We start from the raw sequence: 16,054 nt of genomic DNA, 5'->3' as shown, positions 1-16,054 counted from the left end.
CATCCCAAGGTGGCCATAGCCTCTGCAAGTGGGCGTGTCTTTTGCATCCTCTCCCCCTCCCTGAACTGGGAGCTCAACTGGGACTTACTGGGTTTTGGGTGGGCGTGTCCCCTCCCAATGATGGACCCACTTTCAGCCCCTCCCCCCACCTTTAAGGGCCCCCCCAAAGCCCCTCCCCCCCTTCCTGCACCTCCCCAACCCTCAGGGTCCCTCCTGTCCCTCCCCCACCCTCAGGGTTTCTTCCTTCCCCTCCCCCCAGTGAACCTGCTACCCCTCCCCCACTCTCAGGAGCCCTCCCTGCCTCTCCCCCACCTTCAGGGGCCCTCAGGACCCCTCCCCCAACCTCAGAGACTCTCCTGCCCCTCCCCCACCCTCGGGGAACTTCCTACCCTTCCCCCACCCTCAGGGACCCTCAGGGCCCCTCCTTCACTTTCGGGGTCCCTCCCTGCCCCTCCCCAACCCTCAGGACCCTCCTGCCCCTCCCCCCACCTCGGGGTCCCTCCTTCCCCTCCCCCCCCCACTGGGGCCGTTACTGGTCCCTTACTGGTCTGTACTGGGAAGGGAGAGGGGAGGGGCCGCCCCCTCGAGGCCCCTCCCCCCCAGTGATGTCACCGGGTCCCAAAAATAGCCCCGGGGGCCCAAACTGGAGGGGGGACCTGGAGCCGCTCCCAGTGTGACCAGTTCAGGTACTGGGAGGGACTGGGAGGGAACTGGGAGGGACTGGGAGGGACTGGGAGGGGGCAGGGCTTCCCCCCCTCTCCCCCCTCCGTGTCCTTGGGGTGACCTTGGGGAGGGAGGGGGATGGGCCGCTCCCAGTGGCTCCCAGTAGCTCCCAGTAACCCCAGTAATGCCTCCGGTATCTCCAGTGACCCCCCCAGTAACCCCAGTGACCCCCCCAGTAGCTCCTAGTAGCTCCCAGTAACCCCAGTGTCTATCCCAGTAGCTCCCAGTAACTCCCAGTAATCCTAGTGTCCACCCCAGTAACTCCCAGTAACCCCAGTGTCCACCCCAGTAGCTCCCAGTAACTCCCAGTAAGCCCCCCAGTAGCTCCCAGTAACCCCAGTGTCCATCCCAGTAACCCCAGTGACCCCCCCCAGTAGCTTCCAGTAGCTCCCAGTAACTCCCTGTGTCCCCCCCAGTGCCTCCCAGTATGTCCCAGTTTAACCCAGTTCCCCCCCGCCGTGGGCCCTGGGCCGGGTGGGGGAGGGGCTGGCTCACATTTCCATGGCAACATCCCTTTCCCTCTGGCCCAGTTTCTCCCAGTTCCTCCCAGTTTAACCCAGTTTTTCCACATTTCCCCCCATTTTTCCACATTTCCCCTCATTTTCCCCATTTTTCCCAGATTTTCCCCCATTTTTCCACATTTTCCTGAATTTTTCCCCATTTCCCCCCCATTTTCCAGATTTTTCCCAATTTTCCTACATTTTCCCAGATTTTTTCCCATTTTTCCCCCATTTTCCCAGATTTTTCCCCATTTTGTCCAGATTTTCCCAGATTTCCCCCCCATTTTCCCAGATTTTTCCCCATTTTTTCCCCATTTTTTCCACATTTTCCCAGATTTTCACACATTTTTCTCCAGATTTTCCCAGATTTTTTTTCCCATTTTTTCCACATTTTCCCCGATTTTTTCTCACATTTTTCCCAGATTTACCCAGATTTCTTCCCCCATTTTCCTGGATTTTTCCCAGAATTTCCCATATTTTCCCCATTTCTCCAAAATTTTTTTTATCTTTCCCCATTTTTCCCCATTTCCTGGATTTTCTCCCATTTTTTCCACATTTTCCCGGATTTTTCCTCATTTTTCCCAGATTTTCCCAGATTTTTCCCTATTTTTCCCAGATTTTCCCCAGATTTTTTCCCATTTTTTTAAATCTTTCCCCATTTTTCCTCATTTTCTGGGATTTTTTCCCATTTTTCTCCATTTCCCCCCATTTTCCCCAGAATTTCCAGCATTTCCCCCCCAGTTTGTCCCCATTTTCCCAGATTTCTCCCAGATTTTCCCAGATTTTTCCCTATTTTTTCCCCATTTTCCCGGATTTTTCCCAGATTTGTCCTCCACTTTTCCCAGAATTTCCCACATTTTCCCAGATTTTTCCCACATTTTTTCCCATTTTTCCCACATTTTCTCAGATTTTTCTCCAGATTTTCTTCAGATTTTCCCACATTTTCCCAGATTTTCCCCCATTTTTCTTGATTTTTCCCGATTTTCCCCATTTTTCCAGATTTTTTCCCATTTTTTCCCATTTTCACACGTTTTTCCTCATTTTCCTCCATTTTCACGGATTTCTCCTCATTTCCCCCATTTTCCCACAGTTTTTCCCAATTTTTTCACATTTTCCCAGATTTTTCCCCATTTTCCCCATTTTCCCCAGATTTTTCCCCATTTCACCCCCATTTTCTCGGATTTTTCCCCATTTTCCCACATTTTCCCAAATTTTTTCCCACATTTTCCCAGATTTTCTCCCTATTTCCCCAGATTTTTCCTCATTTTTCCCATTTTTTCCCAGATTTTTTCCCAATTATTTTCCCCATTTTCCCAGATTTCCCCCCTTTTTTTCCCACATTTCCCCGGATTTTTTCCCAATTTCCCCCCATTTTCCATGATTTTTCCCACATTTTTTCCACATTTTCCCAGATTTTTCCTCATTTTCCCCCATTTTTCCCAGATTTTTCCCCATTTTTCTCAGATTTTTTTCCCCAGATTTCCAGATTTTCCCAGAATATTCCCCATTTTCCCCCCATTTTTTCCCTATTTTCCCAGATTTTTCCCATTTTTTCCCCTTTCCCCCCCATTTTTTCCACATTTTTCCCAGATTTTCTCCCATTTTCCCCAGAATTTCCCAGGGTTTTTCCCAATTTTTCCCCATTTTCCCATTTTTTTCCCAATTTTTTCCCCATTTCCCCGGATTTTTTCTCGATTTCCCCCCATTTTCCCAGATTTCCCCCCATTTTTCCCCCATTTTCCCAGATTTTCACACATTTTTCCCCATTTCCCCCCTTTTTTTCCTCATTTTTCCATATTTTCCCATATTTTCCCCCATTTTCCCCAGAATTTCCCACATTTTCCCCCATTTTTCCCCAGTTCCCTGGATTTTTCTCACATTTTTCCCAGAATTTTCCGCAATTTCCCCATTTGCCCACATTTTCCCAGATTTTTCACCATTTTCCTGATTTTCCCCCCATTTTTCCCACATTTTCCCAGATTTTTCTCCAGATTTCCCCCACATTTTTCCCCCATTTCCCCACATTTTCTTGGATTTTTGGGTCCCCAGTTTTCCAAATTTCCCAAATTTCCCCAGTGGGAAAAAATGGGGGGAAAAAACCAGGAATTTTGGGGAAAATGGGGAAAAATTGGGGAAAAAAGTGGGAAATTTGGTGAACACGAATGAAAAATTGGGAAAAATGGGGGAAAATTTGAGAAAAAAGTGGGAAATTTGGGGAAAATTGATAAAAATGGGGAAAAATGGGGGGAAATTTAGGAAAACTGGGGGAAAATCCGGGAAAATGTGGAAAAATGGGGGAAATTTTGGGGAAAAAGTCAGAAATTTGGGGAAATGGGGGATTTTGAGGGGAAATGGAGGGAAAACTGGGAAAAAAGTAAGAAATTTGGGGAAAAGGGGTGAAAAATCAGGAAAAATGGGGGATAATTGGGAAAAATTAGGGGAAATATAGGAAAAAAATTGGGAAAAAATGGCGGAATTTGGGGAAAATGGGGGGAATTGAGAAAAAAAAAGGGGAATTTGGGTAAAATTGGATGAAAAATTGGGGAAAGTTGGGAAAAATGGGGGGAAATTTGGGGAAAATGGGAAAAAATGGGGGAAATTTGGGAACAATGGAAGGAATTTGGAAAAAAAATGGGGAAAAATTGAGAAAAATGGGGAAATTTGGGAAAAATGGGGGAAATGGGGGGAAAATTGGGGAAAGAGTGGGAAATTTGGGAGAAATGGATGAAAAACTGGGAAAAATGAGGGGAAATTTGGGAAAAACTTGGGTGTCCCCAACAGGTTCGGCCCCGCCATGGCCTCGATAGCCCCGGGATCAGGTGAGACCCCTACCCCATGCCCTGACCCCTCCCCCTCCCCGAGGTCACTGCCCTGACCCCCCGAGTCCAGGCTGTCACCCCTCCCCCACCCCGTGGCCCCTCCCACACTTTATGGTCCCTTCCCCATTCTGTGGCCCCTACCCCATTCTGTAGCCCCTACCCCACTCTGTGACCCCTCTCCCACTTCATGGCCCCTCCCCCACTCTCTGACCCCTCCCCCACTCTATGACCCCTCATCCACTTTATGGCCCCTCCCCCACTCTCAGACCCTTCCCCCACTTTATGGCCCCTCCCACACTCTGTGGCTCCTCCCCCACTCTGTGACCCCTCCCCCATTCTGTGACCCCTCTCCCACTCTGTGACCCCTCCCCCACTTTACGGCCTCTCCCCCACTCTGTGACCCCTCCCCCACCGACAGCTTCTCCCTGCAGAGAGAACAGCCAACACACTATTTCACTTCTCACTTTAACAAAGCTCTTTTCTCCTTCAAGCCCCTCAAAGGCGCCAAGGCCACATAGGAGGCCACACACAAACAGTACTCCTCTTCCCACTTGACTACACCTTCTCCCTCACTGTTCTACAGGGAACACCAGGAATCTGCTCGCAGAGGCCTCTCCTTTCCCATCAGTAGCTCAGCACAAGGAGTTAAAGGAGCTCAAGCCTTAGGCCACAAGAGCTGACAGCGAGGAAACTTTGGGAGCAAACTAATGCTGCTAACACGGACCCAGCTGAATCCAGCACACAATCACAGAATCCAAGAGTCCTTCAGCTTGGAAAAGACCTCCAAGCTCACTGAGTCTTGGGCAGCCCCTCCCCGACTGCCTGCAGGGACTGGATGATGCTTTGCACAAGCACCAAAAGGAATGTTGTGAAAGCCATGGTCTGCAGGAGGACACAGAGAAGGGCTTGGTTGGGGCTGGGAAGGAGGGAGCTGGCGCTGGGGGAGCGGGGATGGAGCCTCGGGGATGTGGCGCAGCAAGGACAGGGGCCCAGACAGCTGGCAGGCGGCAAGGCCTCACCCCCTGCCCCAGCAGCAGCACCGGGCCCTGCCCAAGGCACTCCTGCCAGGGGCTGGGCCCTGCAGGCAGGGGCAGAACCCACTCCCTGGGGCGGCCTTGCTGCCCTGGCCCTCGTCCGGCCCAGCCTCTCCCTGTGTGCGTGCTCCCCACAGCACAGGCTGCACTGGGCAGCATCCCCTGATGGGCCCTGCAGAGCCTCCCCACGGGGACACTTCCCTTTTATGTCACAGGTGCCACAGCCTGTCCCAGCCAGCCCTGCCCATTGTCCCCACCCCGGCTCAGTGACTCACAGTGGCCCCTGGCAACCAAAGAACCAAAGCCCCACACCCCCAGAGTGCAGCCCTACCCATGTGCCAGATAGAAAACTGGGGGACGTGACCCTTGGATGTTTTTAGTACAGAGATACAAGCTTTTCTTGAATAATGGAGGGGGGCACTTTTTAATTATTAATATTTACAGTTATCCATTTGGGGACAGGATGTCCTACAGGCTAATGTGGTGTCACATTTGGAGTGAAAAGTACTTTTCAAAGAACCCAGGGTGCATGGGTGATGCAGAGGAAGCTGCCAAGTCACCCAATGTGAAGCTCAACACTGCTTTGCACCAGCACTGCCCTTTCACACACATCTTTGGCAAAGACAAAGATGTCAGGGTTTAGTTTCTAAATCAGTAACACTTGACAAGACCTTTTTATGAACTGACAGTAAGAGAACTTAGGAGCAGCTTAGGGTTGGCAAGTGTAGGAGCCAAGAAGAGAAGGGCTGATGGGTATGTCATGAACACTGACAGCTGGATGGTCGTGGAGCTGACCAAGGACTGCCAGACACAAAAGACATCACCTGCTGGACTTGGCCCAAACACCAGCCCCTCCTCTCCCTTCTCAACCACTCAACCACAGCCTGCACACACCCACACCTGCCAGGGCCAACTGGCTGTTTCTCTTCTCTTTTCTGCCTGGGGGCGAAGGAAGAAGGACAGGGAGGGCATTTGCCTTCGGGCCAGAGGGAAGGGGAAGGAGATCCCCCCAAATCCATCCCTGGCAGGATGGGGGCTGGAGGAGACATTGGGGGACCCCCAAGAATGTTTTTGAGGGGAAGAAAGGATGGGGGCACCCACAGGGGGTTGGGGGGGGGGAGGGACCCAGGAATCTCGTGGTGGGACACTGGGGAGTTCCCAGTAGTTTCTTGGGGGGGTGGACCCCCAGCAGTCCGGGGTGGAAAAATGGACAGAGGAATCCGCCGTAAAGGGTTGGTGACACCCAAAAGACTCTAGGAGGGGGTCGGGAGGGGCCCCGGAGTCCTGAAGAGTGTTTGGGGGTCCCCAGGAGGGAGTCTGGGGGTCTGAGGTGGTCCCAGGAGATTTTGAAGGGTTAAGGGGATGCACAGGAGATTTGGGGGAGGAGGGGGAAAGGGGGGGGGGTCCCCAAGAGCCTTGGGGGGGATCTGGGCAGTTCCCGAGAGTCTTGGGGGAGATTCAGAGGGGTCACCAGGAGCCCCCGGACCCCCTGAACTCACACCACCATGGCCTCGTTGGGGCCGCACGTGAAAAACAGCGCGGCGGGGGGAGACCTTGGGGCCGGGATCGATCGGGACCAATCGGGTTCAATCCCGATCCTCCCTTCCCCCGCCATCACTGCCCCGCTCCCGGCAGCCCCCGTGGAAGTTTCGACGTTCTATTGGGTGACTCACCGGCACAAGGACAGGGGCCCAGCAGAAATTGGCAATGACGTCATTCCAGCAGAGCCGTTCTATTGGCTGCGATCCACGAGGGAGTCCCAAAACCTGTTCATGGCTTGGGGGGAAAGGACAACCGGCACGGCCAGGAACGGGGGTGCAGAGGGTGTTCAAGTGCCCAGGAAAGGGGCAAAAACTTTCCCCTCTCCCTCCCAGTGCCCCCTCAGCCCATCCTGGTCTCTCCCCTGCTCTCCCAGTGCCCCCTCAGCCCATCCCAGTCTCTCCCCTGCTCTCCCAGTGCCCCCTCAACCCATCCCGGTCTCTCCCCTGCTCTCCCAGTGCCCCCGTCCATTGAGGTCCCAGCCCGGCCCTGCCCCCTGCTCTGCTCCGCCCTGGATTTCTCCCCTGCAGGGGCAGCTGAGGTGGCTCCAGGGCGGGCGGGAGCTTTCGGGGCAGGGGTGGCTCCTGACATGCTGCTGGAACCGCCCCTGTCTGGGCGGGCCCGTCAGCCTGGGGCACCTCCTCACCCGAGCCTGGGGGACGGGCCGACAACTGGGAGGGGCTTTGGGGAGGAATGGGGAGGCTGAGAAGGGCTTGGAGGTCGTGGAGGTAACTGGGAAGGGGTTTGGGGGAGTTTGGGGGATTGGGAGGGAGGTTGGGGAGATTGGGGCAGCTGTGAGGGGTTTTGGGGAATCGTCGGGGATGTGGGAAGGAACTGGGAGAGAGTTTGGGGGCATACTCAAGGGGAAGGGGGCAACTAGGAGAGGGTTTGAAAGGTCCTGGGAGGGCTGGAGGTAACTGGGAGGGGTTTGGGGGCATCTTGTGGGTTTTTGTGGGTCTGGGAGGCAGTCTGGGGGCCTCGGAGGGTTTAAGGGGAAGTTGGGAGTGTCCTGTGGGACCGGGATGGGATTTGAGGGTTCCTGGAGGGGCTGGGAGGGCTTTATGCCTTTATACTGCGGGCATTGTCTAGTATTGATGGGGGTAATCCGTGAGTTGACTGTTTCATAATCATCCAAATTTTAACAAGACTTTGAAGGTGGTCAACCTCAGTTTGAAGCAGCTCATTTTTAGCAACAAATTTATCCGATTTTTCTCCTGTTTCCCTCTCAAAGGCTAACGATGACTTCAACACCACATTTTCTGATTTCAAAACAGTAGACTCAACATCAGAAATCCATTCATGACTTCCCTGTCACCACTCCATCCGAATGTCTGTGCACTCACTGCGGCCTGAGAGAAACCTGCCTGTTTGCAGCGCACTGACTGGGCAACTTTTCTTTTTGCAGGTGGAAAAGGGCAGATAAAGAAAAAACAGATGGGTCCAGCAGAAGTGATGCTGCTTCTGTCAAAAGCAGAGCAGAGGCCGAAAGCACTTTAGGAAGTTGCTTACAGAAGCATTGTGCATTCCAAGTTACAGCTCAGGAGTCTCAGTGACTTGTCCAACATGGGAGCTCCTTTTCCATTTCTCAACCCCCAGATTCCTCAGGAGTAGGAAACTGAAAACACTGACTGAGAAAAGCTCCATTCCTTCCTAATAATTGTGCTTTGTCCTTCCCATTTGACAGCGCTCTTGGAAATGTGCTGGTGTGATCTGGATCTGGGAGCAGCCCTGACCTCCCACAGCCCTGACCACACACACCTCATCCAACGGCAGGAAGAACCTGCCTGGCTCCTGCTGGGGTTCTCACCACCCACCGACAGCTTCTCCCTGCAGAGGGGTGGGCAACTACCCAGGCAGGATGAGACCTGACCCCAGCAGGCAGCAAAGTCCCTGCCCTTGTTGCCCGTAAACAAAGACACAAACCAACAGAGTGCCGGTTTATGGGTGCTTTATTCGGGGCCCCGGGAACCTGCGGGCTAACGCCCCAAGTCAGGATTCCGACGACCCTCGTTCTCAGTTCAACTTTTATACACAAACAAGTTTACATGTATTCTCACGGCTAAAACAATTACAGTTTCTATAGCAACCCAGGTGCAGTAGTTTATAACAATTAACAATCATCTACTTTAATCATAAATCTGCTTAAGTTGTCCTACCCCCCTAGAAACTGTTTAACAGACCCTTACCACATCTAAGGTACAAATCGTTACGTACATGCTTGACTACATCTTTTGATTATTGTTTCTACTTCTTCAGTACATTCTATTCCCACGAACAAGGCTGCTGCTTAACTCACTACTGTAATGTGTTGCTTTCTAGGCCTACCCTTTTACTTAAGCCTTAGCCATTCTACTACTAAATTTAAACTGCTTTGCAACAGTCCCCCCTTTTGAGCATTCTTCAGGCTTTGCTTGCAAGGATGCTCAAATACAGCAATCTTCAGGTTGCAGTTTCTTGATGGATGGGAGGTGATCCATTTTGCGGTGAGATTACTTCTTTTCTTGTTATAGCTTTCATGATGCGTCTCGTATGTTGACCTTCTTTTACAATCATTCCTAAAAGACACTTGTAAACAGTTATGGCTATGACAACAATTATTACAATCAATATTCCGTACTGGATAACAGAAGATATCCATCCTGACACATGGAGACCTAGGGAGCTGAATAATTGTCCTATCCAATTGTGTTCCGCTTCTTTCTGCAGTTTATGAACATTCTCGTCAATTTGTTCTAATTGATTAATATCTTTCTCTACTTCTTGAGTGACATTTGGGATGTGTACACAACAATGCTCATCCTTTGCATGCAGGTAACCGCAAACTCCATGTTCTTTGAGTAATATCAGGTCTAATGCCATGCGGTTTTGTATGGTCATTCTAGAGGTGGCTTGTAATTGTAAATTTAGATCTTTAAATCCTTTCTTAGTGACTGCTGCTAACCTTTCGGTCTGGCTCATCAATTTGAACAACATTTCTCTATTTCGATATGTTGAAATTGGGGCAAACAAAGATTCTAGTGCCCATCCGAATTTAACTCCTGCTGATGGCTCATGCCAATCTGTTAGTTCCAGGTCATTAATGTCATTACTGACTTCTCTTTTCTCCCGTGATCGCATCTCTGCTGGTGTTAACTTCTCTTTTCTCCAGAGTGGACAAAGAGTAGGTATCCCTAGTGTGACAGGTACAACCGGACCGTCTAGTGGCATGTGGGTGGTCCATTGACCATGTCCCATGACCCATACTAGGTTTCCGGGACTTCTAACTGTAGTAGTGTGACAATCAATGTTTTTCACATGTCCTTTAATAGTATGGTTATATCCTCGACACTCACATCCTAACTGCAGGAGTGTTTTGACTGGCATTAAGCCTATTTCATCGTCTGGGGTATCACATGTGTATATTCGGGTACAATTCCAATCCTCTTTTGTATGTGTTTCTGTCCTCCAATTATGATTCCCTCTATTTCCTGTAGAATAAGTTTGATTCTTTTTCCCCTTCCAGTGAATGCACCACTGTACCTTTCCAATATAACTATATGTCTCTAGCAGGCTGGGTCCCCAAATTGTTTGCCATTCTTCCATGGTTGTAGAACTGGTAATATTTTGACAGACCTCTTCTTGTTTTTCTCGTTTTACTGAAGCCGGAACTTTAGAGCATGGGTGTGTCGAATTTGTAACTAAACAGTATCCTTTTAATTCATTAATTGTTTCACTTGTTACCCATGTCCCAATTACTACCCATCGGAAATATCCCGGCATCTGTTCACATTGCTTCTTCATCATTTTGTCACTTAATAAACATACATCTACCGTTTCGCTCCATGTGATGGTTACAAATTTGCAATTCCTTGTAATATTCTTAAACATTTTGGGTATTTCCGGCACTGGAATTATTCCCCATGGAATTGGGTCTCCTGCTGCATGAGGCATAGGGAGACATGCAGTAATTTTAGTAACGTTTTGTACTTTCCCCAAAATCTCGAATTAGGCCCACAATTAAATTTTCCTGTTCTATTTCTCTATTCGGAATCTGCAGATCTCTCACATGTCGAGTTTTCCTAGGGGGTATAACTTGTACCTTAGTCATTATTTCCCGAGTTTTGTTTATCATGTGTATTTCTACATACCCATAATCAAAACTCCTTTGAATCCAAACTACACACATGTATGTCCCTTCTACGGTTTTAGACACCTCAGGTACCTGCAGAACGGTATAACCCTTTTGTTGTGTCGCATCCCAAACTGTTGTCACTCCTTCTGTTATGATTCGATCTTGATCTCTCCGTCTCCACTTGACGTGGACATCTCTTAATTCAGCTCCCTGGTCATCTGAAAACAGACAAGTTAAGTTTACATCAGTGTGTTCTGGTACAAACAAATAAGGATCTGGGGTTTCAATTCTCACGGTGGTCTCTGCTAAACTTATCAACCCCAGGAATACCACAATCTTCAATTGTTGGCTCGAAATACCATCTTCGTAGGTGAGAGAGGTTCTACCGACCATGAGACTGGAACCTTCTTGACTCGGGTGTAATGGATCCAATTGTCGATTCCCTCGACTTTCACCGCCGTATAAGTGGTCATTATCACCTGGCGAGGACCGTCCCATGTTCCCTTTAATGGTTCCACTGACCAGTTTTTCACATAGACTTGGTCTCCTGGAGAAATGTCATGAACCGGATTCTCCAGGGGCAGAGGCCGATTCCACTGCAGCGCTCCTCTGAGGGCTGTGAGGGTCTTATTCAAAGATAACACATAGTTAAATACTTGCCTGATCACCCACTACATGAGGATCCCCTTGGTAAGTAGCCGCATGATAGGGCTTGCCATACAATATTTCGTATGGACTTACTCCTATTCTTTCCCTTGGTTTAATCCTAACTCTCAGCAGAGCGAGGGGTACTGCTTGGGGCCACTGGATTTTGGCTTCCTGACAGATCTTCTTCAATTGACCTTTTAATGTCTGATTCATTCTTTCTACTTGTCCACTAGACTGCGGTCTCCATGGTGTATGGAGATTCCATGTTATCCCTAATACAGCTGACACATCTTGGACTATCCCTGCTGTAAAGTGCGGTCCTCGATCAGAGGACAACCCTAGGGGAACTCCAAATCTTGGGATGATTTCCTTCAGAAGGGTTTTCACTACTTCTTTTGCCTGATTGGTCCTGCATGGAAAAGCTTCTGGCCACCCTGAGAAGGTACAAACATACACTAGCAGATATTTAAAAGTTTGGGCCTTAGGCAACTCAGAAAAATCTACTTGCCAATAGTCTCCTGGTAACTGTCCTACTTGTAGTTTTCCCATTTGTACTTGCTTCCTGACTACTGGATTATTCTTTATACACATAGGACACATTGCATTCACCCTTTTAGCTAGTGTTAACATCTGGTTTGAGAAAATTTCGTTTTTCAAGAATTTCACTAGTGCTTCTGCACCCCAGTGGCACTTGTTGTGTTCCATTTCAAGCACTGCTTTCATTATTCTGACTGGTAAAATTACCTGTCTCGTAGGAGTGATATACCACCCCCTGATATTTTTCTTCGCTTCCATCATCACAGCTAATTTCTCATCTTCAGGTGAATAATGCGGTTTCTCTTCCATGAATGCTATTGCTGGATTATTCCGGGTTGGTAAAAGAACCATTTGAGTCCATACCTCTCTCGCAGCCCTCCTGGCTGCTTGGTCAGCGTATCGATTTCCCTGAAACTCTCGTCCTGGATCAGCCTGGTGTCCTCTGACATGCATTATTGCCACTGCTGAGGGCTTATGTATTGCCTCTAGCAATTGTAAAATTTCTTCCCGATGTTTAATCGTTGTCCCCTGAGAAGTAAGAAGTCCTCTCTCCTTCCAGAGTGCTCCGTGAACATGAACTACCCCAAAAGCATATTTGGAGTCAGTCCATATGTTAACTCTCCTTCCTTGGCTTAATATTAAAGCTCTCACCAATGCCCATATCTCGGCCTTTTGTGCAGACGTACCTTGGGGTAGTGCATTCGCTTCTATCACTTGTTGTAAAGTGACCACTGCATACCCAGCATACCTGGTGCCATTTTCCACAAAGCTAGATCCGTCGGTGAACAACTCCCAGTCAGGATCTGTCAGTGGTTCGTCCTTCAAGTCTCTTCTGCTCGCGTAGACTTGTTCAATGGTCTCTACACAGTCATGCTCCAGGGTGCCTTCTTCCTGTGTAGACCTAAGGAATTCTGCTGGGTTGAGATGGTTAGTAATTTTCAGTTCAACATCATCTTGTTCTCTCAACAAAGCCTGGTATTGCAACATGCGGCTGGAGGAGAGCCAATGCCCCCCTTTTTGCTCTAGAACTGCTATGACCATGTGGGGCACGTACACTATCATGTGTTTTCCCAGAGTCAATTTGCGCGCTTCCTGTATTAAAATGACCGTCGCTGCCACAGCTCTGAGACACCCCGGCCATCCCCCACTTACTGCGTCTAGCCGTTTGGAGAAGTACCCAACCGGTCTCTTCCAGGATCCTAGACGCTGAGTGAGGACTCCTAAGGCCATTCGCTGTCTCTCACAAACATAGAGCTGAAATTCCTTGGTTGGGTCCGGTAGTCCCAGGGCAGGTGCTTCCTGGAGGGCTTTCTTCAGTTCCTGGAATGCTTTTTCTTGCTCTGTCCCCCAGGTTAGCTTGGACTCCTTTGCTGCTTCATACAGTGGTCGAGCAGTCAGTCCGAAGTTAGGAATCCACAGCCTGCACCATCCGACCATTCCTAGAAAAGATCTCAGTTCTTGATTATTTCTAGGCACAGGTATAGCACATATTGCTTGAATTCTATTTGTTCCCAGGCGCCGGACTCCTTGGGAAATTTCACATCCCAGATAGATAACTTTCCGTTTTACTAATTGTGCTTTTTCTTTTGAGACTCGGTAGCCTGCTTGGCCCAGCATGTTTAACAGTTCAATAGTTAACTGACGACAAAGTCCCTGTTCTGTAGCTCCTAAGAAAATGTCATCTACATATTGCAGTATTATATATGAAAAAGGAGATTCTTTTACCTGAGTAGTCTTCCATTCCTCTAGTTCCTTTGCTAACTGATTACCAAATATCGTGGGTGAGCATTTGAATCCTTGTGGTAATCGAGTCCAAGCGAGCTGTCTCTTTCGTCCTGTCTCCGGACTTTCCCATTCAAAGGCAAAGATTTTCCAACTTTCTCGTGCCAGTGGTATGCAGAAGAAAGCATCTTTCAAATCAACCACAGTAAACCACTGAAACTTCTCAGACACAGATGTTAGCAAGGTATAAGGATTTGCTACAACCGGGTGAATATCTTTTGTAATAAGATTTACTGCTCTCAAATCTTGTACTAATCTATATTTTCCATTTGGTTTTTTTTTATCGGAAATATGGGGGTGTTAAATTCTGATTCACATTCTTGTAATATTCCTAGAGTTAGGAACTGTGAAATCATAGGGGCTATTCCCTTTCTTGCTTCTAAACTAATTGGGTATTGCCTAACTCTGACAGGTTGTGCTCCTTCTTTTAATTCTATTCTAACTGGGGTGGCTGCTTTAGATTTCCCAGGAACCCCGGTCTCCCACACCCAGGGTACAACAGCCTGTTCAATCTCTTGGGGTATTTCTTCCTTTTCCACTTCTTTCACAACAAAAATTTTTGCTAAATTTTCTTCTGGAATTTCTATCTTGACTCTCTCTTTTTCAAATATAATTTTAGCTTGCAAGGCTGAAAGCAAATCCCTTCCTAATAAACATTCAGGACTGTTAGGCATGTACAGAAATTGATGATCTAATTCTCTTCCCTTAAATTTGATATCTAGAGGTCGCAGAAATGTTCTTTCCTCTATTTGTCCTGAAACTCCCACTACTTGTACGGTTAAATCACTTAATGGCCCCATCAATTCATTCATTGCCGAAAAACTAGCTCCAGTATCGATTCTAAATTCCGTCGGCTCCCCCTCTACTTGCAAAACAACCTTTTAGTCTGAATCTAGCCGACTCTGTCTTCCACAACTCCCTAACATAAATGCTTGGGCGACACCCTGTGGCGTGCCCATACCAACAGGGTTTTGTGGATTCACAAAGCTTTGAGGATTCCAAGGATTCATTCCATTTCCAGCATTTAATGGGCATTCGTTTTTCCAATGTCCTTGTCCTTTACAAAGAGCACACTGATTTGGTCCTACTCTACCACGTCCTCCCCCGTATTGATTTCCAAATCCCGACTGATTGTTAAATCCTCTACCCATTCCTCCCCTTCCCCTATTACCACGACTTCTTCCTCTATGGCCACCGGCCCCATTGTTCTCTCCTGAAGCTTGTAAAAGCGCCAACAAGCTCGCTTGTTGTTTCTTAGTACTTTCCTTTTCCCGATTGTTATATGCTTTCCAAGCCACTTCTAACAATTTCTCTAAATCTCTTGTTTCTCTCCCTTCCAGTTTTTGAAATTTCTTTCTAATATATTCTTGTGATTGTCCCATAAAGATCAATGCTAATTGTAATTTTCCAGACTCGTCTTCAACATCTAAGTCTGTATACCTCCTAGCTGTTTCCTTTAGCCTTTCTAAAAAGGCAGAAGGGGACTCAGTCTTATCTTGCATTACTGAATATAACTTAGACCAATTCAACGTTTTTGGAATGCCACATCGTATTCCCTCTACCAATAATTCCTGGTAAATTTTTAACTTTTTATAATCTGCGGGGTTATTAGCGTCCCAGTCGGGGTCCTCCCACGGTACAAAATCGTTTACCGTCCCCCGCGCTGCCCGAGGCAGGGTACGAATCCTTTCCTTTGCTCTCTCCACCATCACCTTTAATACCATTTCTTTTTCTGTTGAATCTAAAATTGTATCTATTAATACCTGTAAATCATTCCAGTCCGGGTCTTGTGTTTTTATAACCATTTTTATAACACGAGCCACCCGCTCAGGATTTTCTCTATATGTCCCAGCTGACTGTTTCCAAATTAGTAAATCATTAGGCGAAAAAGGAACTTTTATCATGATTTTTCCCCTGCCTGCTCCAACCGCTTCTCGCAAGGGAGCCATCAATCTAGGGGGTGAGAGCGAAACGTCTGTCTCCCTCCCCCCTCCCCGTCTTCTTTCCCTCTCCCTTCGCCCTCTCCGAGTCCGTTCTGCTAGAGGAGTTCTGTCACATTCCCGCCCCCCTGTTTCTTCCTCATCCGAGGATGATTCTAACGGGGGCATGGTGTGTGATTGTGCCCTTGCACGTGAAGGGAGACTATTTCTCGGGGGCGCACTTGGAGTTACTCCGGGGGAGACTAACAAAGACACATCCTCCTCTGGTTCTGAAAACCGTATTTTCTGCTCATGTTTATCATCCAATCCTTTCAATATCTTTATACTCCGCTCTTGACATTTCTTACATTTATCATCCTCCAGTTCCAGTTCTTTCAACACTAAGATACCACATTCCTTTTGCCATTCAGTGTTTTGTTCT

General features: G+C 48.3%; 2 protein-coding genes and 1 long non-coding RNA gene across 3 annotated transcripts in view; 1 reads left to right on the top strand and 2 right to left on the bottom strand.

Annotated features, from left to right (window-relative positions):
* The window catches only part of LOC127464581 (uncharacterized), a 113,464-nt gene extending 103,202 nt beyond the window's left edge, over positions 1–10,262 (bottom strand). Inside the window, exon 1 of the mRNA XM_051774946.1 lies at positions 8,741–10,262. Within this exon, the coding sequence (XP_051630906.1) occupies positions 9,055–10,197 (1,143 nt within the window). The 5' untranslated portion in view covers positions 10,198–10,262 and the 3' untranslated portion in view covers positions 8,741–9,054. The remainder of the gene's footprint in view (positions 1–8,740) is intronic.
* On the top strand, positions 532–4,964 carry LOC127464584 (uncharacterized). Its single transcript, XR_007901454.1, has 3 exons — positions 532–686; positions 4,005–4,042; positions 4,626–4,964. It is a non-coding gene; the product is annotated as an uncharacterized LOC127464584 (long non-coding RNA).
* Positions 10,263–11,064: 802 nt separating the features above from the next.
* LOC127464592 (uncharacterized) lies at positions 11,065–14,477 on the bottom strand. Its single transcript, XM_051774948.1, is given in 3 exon segments — positions 11,065–11,352; positions 12,119–13,968; positions 13,971–14,477. Coding segments are annotated over 3 exon segments (2,535 nt in total). The 5' UTR covers positions 14,368–14,477.
* Between the last annotated feature and the right edge of the window lie 1,577 nt (positions 14,478–16,054).

This window comes from Manacus candei, unplaced genomic scaffold (assembly GCF_025592945.1).
Source record: "Manacus candei isolate 608988 ecotype Guabito, Panama unplaced genomic scaffold, ASM2559294v1 h1tg000238l, whole genome shotgun sequence".
NCBI classification, from domain to species: domain Eukaryota; kingdom Metazoa; phylum Chordata; class Aves; order Passeriformes; family Pipridae; genus Manacus; species Manacus candei.
This window is presented reverse-complemented; position numbering and strand designations above follow the sequence as displayed.